At 43.2% G+C, this 11,982-nt stretch overlaps 1 protein-coding gene across 15 annotated transcripts in view; it reads left to right on the top strand.

Annotated features, from left to right (window-relative positions):
* The window catches only part of eya1 (EYA transcriptional coactivator and phosphatase 1), a 152,913-nt gene that overhangs the window by 71,420 nt on the left and 69,511 nt on the right, over window positions 1-11,982 (top strand). For 11 of the 15 annotated variants that reach the window (XM_052498894.1, XM_052498931.1, XM_052498906.1 and 8 more), the window contains 3 exons: window positions 2-281; window positions 1,299-1,441; window positions 9,082-9,165. In XM_052498894.1, coding sequence (XP_052354854.1) covers window positions 2-281; window positions 1,299-1,441; window positions 9,082-9,165 — 507 coding nt within the window. The remainder of the gene's footprint in view (window position 1; window positions 282-1,298; window positions 1,442-9,081; window positions 9,166-11,982) is intronic. The other 4 variants (XM_052498923.1, XM_052498927.1, XM_052498938.1 and 1 more) reach the window with 1 other exon arrangement.

Genomic DNA, 11,982 nt, shown 5'->3' on the forward strand with positions numbered 1-11,982 from the left:
GGACTACCCAAGCTACCCAGCGTTCGGCCAGGGCCAGTACTCCCAGTATTACAACAGTTCTCCCTACACCTCCCCCTATATGACCAGCAACAACACCAGTCCCACCACCCCCTCCACCACAGCCACCTACACCCTCCAGGAGCCCCCCAGCGCCCTGACCAGCCAGGCCCTCACGGAACCCCCAGCAGGTAGGCCCCAGGCCCCCCAGGCCACCCACCCTCCATCCCCAGGATCAGAAGGCTCTGGAGGGGGTGGCTATGATGCCAGGGCCACTCATTATGGTAACCATTACATTTTTTTTTTGTAAATAAAATAAACTATAATATTGTGATAATTTGTTTCAAATTGTTATAGTCAACGTTTCCCCTCCACCTCCCAATTGCCACCCAAAACGAAAATCTAGAAACTGGTATTATTGAAGAAATATAAATTCATGTTTAAAAAAAAAAAAGATTTTTAAATTGCTGTTGCCCCTCCTTTCCATTCTTAACCCACCCTTTGTTAGCATAGCACTTTAAGGAAATAGCATTATCGTAGAAAACATGACTTAACTGCAGAGAGTAGTTCTTAGATGAACGTCTCTCCCCTTTAATAGGAATCACATTAAACTTCTGACAATAGAACTCTGATGACATCATCATCCCATCAAGTGAAACAAGATAAGAGGAGGGGGAGGGGTTAAAGCTGAAGATTATCTGAACATAGAACACTTAGAACACATAGAACACTTAGAACACATAGAACACATAGAACATAGAACACTGACGTTATTATCTTTGGCCTGTCTGTCTGAAACCTTACAACAGAAATAGTTTGAATGTCGTTATCGTCTAGTTGTCATTATTTAACACACATTTTTTTTATTTAATTATTTGACGTTTATTTAAGTAGGCAAGTCAGTTTAAGAACAAATTCTTATTTACAATGATGGCCTATGAACAGTGTGTTAACTGCCTTGTTCAGGAGCAGAACGATAGATTTTTACCTTGTCAGCTCAGGGATTCGATCTTGAAACGTTTCGGTTACTAGTGCAACGCTCTTAACCACCATATAAACACACACACACACGGGCACGCACACAAACACACACACACACAGGTACGCACACATACACACACATGCACACACGCACACACACACACACTTTACGATCCAAAATGTTGCTGACAACAGCTCCCTCCACTCTCCTCAATTCTAAAGGTGAAAGAGAGACCATCATTTCCTCCTCTTTATTTAAAACAATCTCTTGTTCTTCTCCTTTTTCCACCCCCCACCCCCACCTCCCCCCACCCACCCAGGAGATTACAGTACCATCCACAGTCCATCAACGCCCATTAAAGATTCAGAATCGGATCGATTGCGGCGTGCCTCGGATGGAAAGTCACGTGGCCGAGGGAGAAGGAACAACAACCCTTCACCACCGCCTGACTCTGACCTTGAGGTGAGTGACTGTGTGTGTGTGTGTGTGTGTGTGTGTGTGTGTGTGTGTGTGTGTGTGTGTGTGTGTGTGTGTGTGTGTGTGTGTGTGTGTGTGTGTGTGTGTGTGTGTGTGTGTGTGTGTGTGTGTGTGTGTGTGTGTGTGTGTGCGTTACCTTGGCGACAGACAGCCTCACCCTGTCTGAGGCACAGTAGACTAATCCAATTACCCCCAATGCCACACCAAGGTTAACACATCACAAACATGAACAAAACTCAACTCTCTTTTGTGTCCTTAACTTATTATTGATTACTGAGATGTTTATTGACTCTAACATTTATTTTCAATGGTTCCTTAAGTGCTCTTACGAATGAGGAAAACACTTCTACACGAAAAATTATTTACCATTTATACATATTTTATTGTTGTTCTTATCGACTATCGATTTTGTCTCGATAGTGAGATGATGGTATACTCAACAAAAAAAACATGACTGGATTTTCTTCCTCTGTGACACCCTATTCCCTATATAGTGCACTACTTTAGACCAGAGCCCTATGGCACCCTATTCCCTATATAGTGCACTACTTTAGACCAGAGCCCTATGGCACCCTATTCCCTATATAGTACACTACTTTAGACCAGAGCCCTATAGCACCCTATTCCCTATATAGTGCACTACTTTAGACCAGAGTCCTATGGCACCCTATTCCCTATATAGTGCACGACTTTAGACCAGAGCCCTATGGCACCCTATTCCCTATATAGTACACTACTTTAGACCAGAGCCCTATGGCACCCTATTCCCTATATAGTGCACTACTTTAGACCAGAGCCCTATGGCACCCTATTCCCTAATTTATATAGTGTACTACTTTAGACCAGAGCCCTATGGCACCCTATTCCCTATATAGTGCACTACTTTAGACCAGAGCCCTATGGCACACTATTCCCTATATAGTACACTACTTTAGACCAGAGTCCTATGGCACCCTATTCCCTATATAGTGCACTACTTTAGATCAGAGCCCTATGGCACCCTATTCCCTATATAGTACACTACTTTAGACCAGAGCCCTATGGCACCCTATTCCCTATATAGTACACTACTTTAGACCAGAGTCCTATGGCACCCTATTCCCTATATAGTGCACTACTTTAGACCAGAGTCCTATGGCACCCTATTCCCTATATAGTATACTACTTTAGACCAGTGTCCTATGGCACCCTATTCCCTATATAGTACACTACTTTAGACCAGAGTCCTATGGCACCCTATTCCCTATATAGTATACTACTTTAGACCAGTGTCCTATGGCACCCTATTCCCTATATAGTACACTACTTTAGACCAGAGTCCTATGGCACCCTATTCCCTATATAGTGCACTACTTTAGACCAGAGTCCTATGGCACCCTATTCCCTATATCGTGCACTACTTTAGACCAGAGCCCTATGGCACCCTATTCCCTATATCGTGCACTACTTTAGACCAGAGCCCTATGGCACCCTATTCCCTATATCGTGCACTACTTTAGACCAGAGCCCTATGGCACCCTATTCCCTATATCGTGCACTACTTTAGACCAGAGCCCTATGGCACCCTATTCCCTATATAGTGCACTACTTTAGACCAGAGCCCTATGACACCCTATTCCCTATATAGTGCACTACTTTAGACCAGAGCCCTGTGGCACCCTATTCCCTATATAGTGCACTACTTTAGACCAGAGCCCTATGGCACCCTATTCCCTATATAGTGCACTACTTTAGACCAGAGCCCTATGGAACCCTATTCCCTATATAGTGCACTACTTTAGACCAGAGCCCTATGGCACCCTATTCCCTATATAGTGCACTACTTTAGACCAGAGATATGGTTCCTTCAGGAACTATTCAGACCCTTTTGGACTGGTTCCCATTTCATTGTGTTACAACGTGGGGATTAAAATGGATTTCATTGTCGTTTTTTTTCTTGTCAACAATCGACACAAAAAAAATTAAAAAATTAGTAAAACACGCATAACTTAAGATACAGTTGTTGCATAAGTGTTCAACTCCTTTGTTTAGGAAAGCCTAAATTAGTTCAGAGGTCAAATATGACTTAACATATCACATAATAAGTTATGTGTGACAATAAATACAAAAAATGGGGGGTAGACATGCTTTGTTTTTTATGACTGTGTTCCCCATACTTAAAGGTCTCTCAGTCAAGTATGGGATTTCAAGCACAGATTCAACTACAAAGACCAGGGAGCTTTTTATTTGAAAGCCTCGTAGAGAAGGGCAGTGATTGGTAGACGGGGGTCACCATAACAAATCAGACGTAGAATATCTCTTTAATCATGGGTCAAAGTTACTAATTACACTGTGGGCTTGTTTATTAAACCGCCCAGACACACGTTGAAGATACGGTCGTCCTTCTGAACTGAGCTGCAGGACAGGAAGGAAACTGCTCAGGGATGTTACCATGGTGTCGTTGGTGATTCTATAACAGCTACAGAGTTCAAATGGCTTTGAATGGGAGAAAACTAGATGGTGGATGGATCAACGACATTGTAGTTAATCCACAATAACGACCTAAATGATAAGAGTAAAAAGAAGGACACGGATATACAGAATACAAATGATCCAGAACATTCATTGAGGCACTGAAGTAATACTGAACAAAAATAAAAACAGCAAACTAATACACTTTTTGGTCAGAATGTAAAGCCTGATGTTTGGGGCAAATCTTAGAGTAACACATCAGTGAGTAACTGCGTACTTATTTTTTAAGCACAGAGGTAGCTGCATCATGGTATGGGTATGCTTGACATAGGCAAATACTGGGGAGTTTTTCAGGATAAAAAGAAACTGGGTGGAGCTAAGCACAGGCAAAATCCTAGAGGAAAACCTGGTTCAGTCTGCTTTCCACCAGACACAGAGAGACTAATTCACCTTTCAGCAGGATAATAACCTGGTTCAGTCTGTTTTACACCAGACACAGAGAGAGGAATTCACCTTTCAGCAGGATAATAACCTGGTTCAGTCTGTTTTACACCAGACACAGAGAGGCTAATTCACCTTTCAGCAGGACAATAACCTGGTTCAGTCTGTTTTACACCAGACACTGGGAGATGAATTCACCTTTCAGCAGGACAATAACCTGGTTCAGTCTGCTTTCCACCAGACACTGGGAGACTAATTCACCTTTCAGCAGGACAATAACCTGGTTCAGTCTGCTTTCCACCAGACACAGAGAGACTAATTCACCTTTCAGCAGGACAATAACCTGGTTCAGTCTGCTTTACACCAGACACAGAGAGACTAATTCACCTTTCAGCAGGACAATAACCTGGTTCAGTCTGCTTTCCACCAGACACAGAGAGACTAATTCACCTTTCAGCAGGACACCTGGTTCAGTCTGTTTTACACCAGACACTGGGAGACTAATTCACCTTTCAGCAGGACAATAACCTGGTTCAGTCTGCTTTCCACCAGACACAGAGAGACTAATTCACCTTTCAGCAGGACAATAACCTGGTTCAGTCTGTTTTACACCAGACACTGGGAGACTAATTCACCTTTCAGCAGGACAATAACCTGGTTCAGTCTGCTTTCCACCAGACACTGGGAGATGAATTCACCTTTCAGCAGGACAATAACCTGGTTCAGTCTGCTTTACACCAGACACAGAGAGAGGAATTCACCTTTCAGCAGGACAATAACCTGGTTCAGTCTGCTTTACACCAGACACAGAGAGAGAATTCACCTTTCAGCAGGACAATGGTTCAGTCTGTTTTCCACCAGACACAGAGGAGACTAATTCACCTTTCAGCAGGACAATAACCTGGTTCAGTCTGTTTTACACCAGACACAGAGAGACATTCACCTTTCAGCAGGACAATAACCTGGTTCAGTCTGCTTTACACCAGACACAGAGAGACGAATTCACCTTTCAGCAGGACAATAACCTGGTTCAGTCTGTTTTACACCAGACACAGAGAGACTGGAATTCACCTTTCAGCAGGACAATAACCTGGTTCAGTCTGTTTTACACCAGACACAGAGAGACATTCACCTTTCAGCAGGACAATAACCTGGTTCAGTCTGCTTTACACCAGACACTGGGAGACATTCACCTTTCAGCAGGACAATAACCTGGTTCAGTCTGTTTTACACCAGACACAGAGAAGGATTCACCTTTCAGCAGGACAATAACCTGGTTCAGTCTGTTTTACACCAGACACAGAGAGACATTCACCTTTCAGCAGGACAATAACCTGGTTCAGTCTGTTTTACACCAGACACAGAGAGAGGAATTCACCTTTCAGCAGGACAATAACCTGGTTCAGTCTGTTTTACACCAGACACAGAGAGACATTCACCTTTCAGCAGGACAATAACCTGGTTCAGTCTGTTTTACACCAGACACAGAGAGTAAATTCACCTTTCAGCAGGACAATAACCTGGTTCAGTCTGCTTTACACCAGACACTGGGAGACATTCACCTTTCAGCAGGACAATAACCTGGTTCAGTCTGCTTTCCACCAGACACTGGGAGACTAATTCACCTTTCAGCAGGACAATAACCTGGTTCAGTCTGCTTTACACCAGACACAGAGAGAGGAATTCACCTTTCAGCAGGATAATAACCTGGTTCAGTCTGTTTTACACCAGACACAGAGAGAGGAATTCACCTTTCAGCAGGATAATAACCTGGTTCAGTCTGTTTTACACCAGACACAGAGAGAGGAATTCACCTTTCAGCAGGACAATAACCTGGTTCAGTCTGTTTTACACCAGACACAGAGAGATGAATTCACCTTTCAGCAGGACAATAACCTGGTTCAGTCTGCTTTCCACCAGACACTGGGAGATGAATTCACCTTTCAGCAGGACAATAACCTGGTTCAGTCTGCTTTCCACCAGACACTGGGAGATGAATTCACCTTTCAGCAGGACAATAACCTGGTTCAGTCTGTTTTACACCAGACACAGAGAGATGAATTCACCTTTCAGCAGGACAATAACCTGGTTCAGTCTGTTTTCCACCAGACACAGAGAGAGAATTCACCTTTCAGCAGGACAATAACCTGGTTCAGTCTGTTTTACACCAGACACAGAGAGACATTCACCTTTCAGCAGGACAATAACCTGGTTCAGTCTGTTTTACACCAGACACAGAGAGACATTCACCTTTCAGCAGGACAATAACCTGGTTCAGTCTGTTTTACACCAGACACTGGGAGACTAATTCACCTTTCAGCAGGACAATAACCTGGTTCAGTCTGTTTTACACCAGACACAGAGAGAGAATTCACCTTTCAGCAGGACAATAACCTGGTTCAGTCTGTTTTACACCAGACACAGAGAGACATTCACCATTCAGCAGGACAATAACCTGGTTCAGTCTGTTTTACACCAGACACAGAGAGAGAATTCACCTTTCAGCAGGACAATAACCTGGTTCAGTCTGCTTTCCACCAGACACAGAGAGAGAATTCACCTTTCAGCAGGACAATAACCTGGTTCAGTCTGCTTTCCACCAGACACTGGGAGACGAATTCACCTTTCAGCAGGACAATAACCTGGTTCAGTCTGTTTTACACCAGACACAGAGAGACGAATTCACCTTTCAGCAGGACAATAACCTGGTTCAGTCTGTTTTACACCAGACACAGAGAGACATTCACCTTTCAGCAGGACAATAACCTGGTTCAGTCTGCTTTCCACCAGACACTGGGAGATGAATTCACCTTTCAGCAGGACAATAACCTGGTTCAGTCTGTTTTACACCAGACACAGAGAGATGAATTCACCTTTCAGCAGGACAATAACCTGGTTCAGTCTGCTTTCCACCAGACACAGAGAGAGGAATTCACCTTTCAGCAGGACAATAACCTGGTTCAGTCTGCTTTACACCAGACACAGAGAGACATTCACCTTTCAGCAGGACAATAACCTGGTTCAGTCTGTTTTACACCAGACACAGAGAGACATTCACCTTTCAGCAGGACAATAACCTGGTTCAGTCTGCTTTACACCAGACACAGAGAGACATTCACCTTTCAGCAGGACAATAACCTGGTTCAGTCTGCTTTACACCAGACACAGAGAGACATTCACCTTTCAGCAGGACAATAACCTGGTTCAGTCTGCTTTACACCAGACACAGAGAGACTAATTCACCTTTCAGCAGGACAATAACCTGGTTCAGTCTGCTTTCCACCAGACACAGAGAGACTAATTCACCTTTCAGCAGGACAATAACCTGGTTCAGTCTGCTTTACACCAGACACAGAGAGAGGAATTCACCTTTCAGCAGGACAATAACCTGGTTCAGTCTGCTTTACACCAGACACAGAGAGACTAATTCACCTTTCAGCAGGACAATAACCTGGTTCAGTCTGCTTTACACCAGACACTGGGAGATGAATTCACCTTTCAGCAGGACAAAAACCTGGTTCAGTCTGCTTTACACCAGACACTGGGAGACTAATTCACCTTTCAGCAGGACAATAACCTAAAACACAAGGCCAAATCTACACTGGAGTTTAATTACCAAGAAGTGGCCAAGTTACAGTTTTGACTTAAATCTGCTTGAAATTATATGGCAAATTTTGAAAATTGTTGTCTCGCCATGATCCCCAAAATATTGGCCGAGCTTGAAGAATTTAGAAAATAATAATGGCCAAATATTGCATAAGCCAGGTGTGTAAAGCTCGCATAGATTCACCCAAGAAGACTCATAGATGTAATCACTGGCAAAGGTGATTCTAACATTTATTGACTCGGAGGGTGCTAACTGCTTATGCAACGAGTATATTTTACTTATTTAGTTTGTATTCATCTTTGAAAATGGTATAATTTTTCTTTCACTTTGACATTATAGAGTATTTTGTGTATATTTTTGATTTTTTTAATTATTTGAAACCCACATATCATTGAGGTCACTATATGGGTAACTATATGGGTAACTGTATGGGTAACTATATGGGTAACTATATTGGTAACTATATGGGTAACTGTATGGGTAACTATATGGGTAACTATATGGGTAACTGTATGGGTAACTATATGGGTAACTGTATGGATGGGTAACTATATGGGTAACTGTATGGATAACTATATGGGTATCTTTATGAATGTCAAATGGGTGATTAACTGTGTATATGAAGACACCAGCCCACCCATATGTCAAACTAACGTGTTAAGAATTAGATGGGGTTGGGGGGGGGGGGGCTTTGCATAATGAGTTATTAATTAGTTATAATGATTATATGATTATAACTATTAATGAGTTATAATGAATTATTAATACGATATGAATTAAGTTCATCTCACCCCATTCTGACGGTGACATTACAGCATGTTAACATATCTAGTTAATTAATTAATTAGTCACTATTGATCGGGCTAATGTAAAGGGCAGGGGGTGGATGGATGGATGGGTGACCAGGGGAGATCAAATTGCAAGGTACAGAGTGCGACCATTGATTTTGCCCCTCCCCCCTTTCCTGTCTCTCTCTCTCTCTCTCTCTCTCTCTCTCTCTCTCTCTCTCTCTCTCTCTCTCTCTCTCTCTCTCTCTCTCTCTCTCTCTTGCTCTCTCTCTCTCTCTCTTGCTCTCTCTCTCTCTCTCTCTCTTGCTCTCTCTCTCTCTCTCTCTCTCTCTCTCCAGCGAGTGTTCATCTGGGACCTGGATGAGACCATCATCGTTTTCCATTCCTTGCTCACAGGGTCTTACGCTAACAGATACGGCCGGGTGAGTGACTCCACTCTCTAACGTCAAGTGGAAGCTCACACACACACACACACACACACACACACACACACACACACACACACACACACACACACACACACACACACACACACACACACACACACACACACACACACACACACGCGAACGCACACACACACACACACGCACGCACGTACGCTCGCACACAGGCAAGCATACACACACACGCACGCGAACGCACACACACACACGCACGCAAGCACACACACACACAGAGAGAGAGAGAAAGACATACAGACCCCAGCAGTAGCAGATCTTTTTCTAACTAAAAGCACATCAATATTCAAAGTGACGAAATAGACAGAGATATTCATTTTGAGTGTGTGTCTGTTAGTTTGTGTGTCTGTCTGTGTCTGTCTTAGCGAGTGAGTGAGTGAGTGAGTGAGTGAGTGAGTGCGTGCGTGCGTGAGTGAGTGAGTGAGTGAGTGAGTGAGTGAGTGAGTGAGTGAGTGAGTGAGTGAGTGAGTGAGTGAGTGAGTGAGTGAGTGAGTGAGTGAGTGAGTGAGTGAGTGAGTGTGTGAGTGAGTGAGTGAGTGTGTGTGCGTGTGCTTACACGTCTAAGTGTGTGTTTGAACAGAGAACGTGGTAGTGTGGAGAGAGTGAGTGAGTGAGTGAGTGAGTGTGAGTGAGTGAGTGAGTGAGTGAGTGAGTGAGTGAGTGAGTGAGTGAGTGAGTGAGTGTGTGAGTGAGTGAGTGTGTGAGTGAGTGAGTGTGTGTGCGTGTGCTTACACGTCTAAGTGTGTGTTTGAACAGAGAACGTGGTAGTGTGGAGAGAGAGAAATGGAAACGGAACTCAATGTACAGATAATTTTTTTTTTTTTTAATAAGCCCAATGAGGCCTGGAGGTGTTTCTGACTTGTCCTGCAGCTGTTGCAACTCTGTGGGATCTGTGCATGACTGCCTGCAGCAGGGTCTGAGGGCCCTATGGCACCCTATTCCCTATATAGTGCACTACTTTAGACCAGGACCCTATGGCACCCTATTCCCTATATAGTGCACTACTTTAGACCAGAACTCTATGGCACCGTATTCCCTAATATGGTGCACTACTTTAGACCAGGACCCATTGGGTGCTAGTCAAAAGTAGTGTAAAAAATAAGTAGTGTACTGAATAAGGAACAGATTGCCTCAGGGCTCTGGTCCAAATGAGTGCACTATGTAGGGAATAGGGTGCCATTTGGGACGTAACCCTGTAATGAGGGATAGGTGAGGCTCCATGTAGCTAGGGGGCACAGAAAGAAAGATGTTCTGTGGACGTCTATTGCCTCATCCTAGTTCTTCTCATACTAGTTCTTCTCATCCTAGTTCTTCTCATCCTAGTTCTTCTCATCCTAGTTCTTCTCATCCTAGTTCTTCTCATCCTTGTTCTTCTCATCCTAGTTCTTCTCATCCTAGTTCTTCTCATCCTTGTTCTTCTCATCCTAGTTCTTCTCATCCTAGTTCTTCTCATCCTAGTTCTTCTCATCCTAGTTCTTCTCATCCTAGTTCTTCTCATCCTTGTTCTTCTCATCCTAGTTCTTCTCATCCTAGTTCTTCTCATCCTAGTTCTTCTCATCCTAGTTCTTCTTCTCCTCCTAGTTCTTCTTCTCCTCCTAGTTCTTCTCATCCTAGTTCTTCTCATCCTTGTTCTTCTCATCCTAGTTCTTCTTCTCATCCTAGTTATTCTCATCCTTGTTCTTCTCATCCTAGTTCTTCTTCTCATCCTAGTTCTTCTCATCCTAGTTCTTCTCATCCTAGTTCTTCTTCTCCTCCTTCAGAAAGACGTTGAATCATTAAATAGCTTCTCGATCAGACTATTTTTCTCGGAGTCAAATTTCAGGTCCGCTGAGCGCAAAATTCTGTTGAACTTCCAGCGCCTCGTTTATTGTGAACACTGAGACTGTGGACACTTTAAATTACAGTTATAGCTGTGGACTTGTAAGCTACTGTGGCTATTTGATCATAATGTAGAGCCTACCAGAGTGTCCTATCATCAAAAACAATGGAGTAAATGCATCCCATAATAATATCCTACCATCAAAAACTATGGAGAAAATGCATCCCATAATAATATCCTACCATCAAAAACAATGGAGAAAATGCATCCCCCCATAACATTTGAACATGGAAATAGCTGTTCTGTCATTCAGACTACAGGAGCAGACAACGTGTGGTTTTCAATGTAGACCTACATTCCATCAGACTTTAGAATAAAAACACACGCAGGGCTTGACCTTTAACCTGTTTATCCACTTGTCCTTCAGACAAGGTGGTGACTGACACAATAAAAAATGCATAATTATTCCCAAACCATTGTTACAGGAGAATCAGACAAATTATGCTACCCCTCTGCCAATTGGCTTCTTTCTCAAAATACAACACTGCCTCTTTAAGACGAAAAAAAAAAGCTCTTTAACTGAATTGCTTTTCAAAGATGTCTAGAAATGCACGTTTTGTGTTCTTGTAGGAAGCTATCAGTCCCTTACTGGTGACGCAAATGATCAAATCAAATCAAATGTATTTATATAGCCCTTCTTACATCAGCTGATGTCACAAAGTGCTGTACAGAAACCCATCCCAAAACCCTAAACAGCAAGCAATGCAGGTGTAGAAGCACAGTGGCTAGGGAAAAACTCCCTAGAAATGCCAAAACCTAGGAAGAAACCTACAGAGGAACCAGGCTATGAGGGGTGGCCAGTCCTCTTCTGGCTGTGCTATAACTGGGCTAATAACTTACTAACTAGCAAAGGATATGAACAACATGTGCACATGTGGCTACATGTAGCTCTCACTTTG

This window comes from Oncorhynchus keta, chromosome 4, assembly GCF_023373465.1.
Source record: "Oncorhynchus keta strain PuntledgeMale-10-30-2019 chromosome 4, Oket_V2, whole genome shotgun sequence".
Classification (NCBI taxonomy): Eukaryota; Metazoa; Chordata; class Actinopteri; order Salmoniformes; family Salmonidae; genus Oncorhynchus; species Oncorhynchus keta.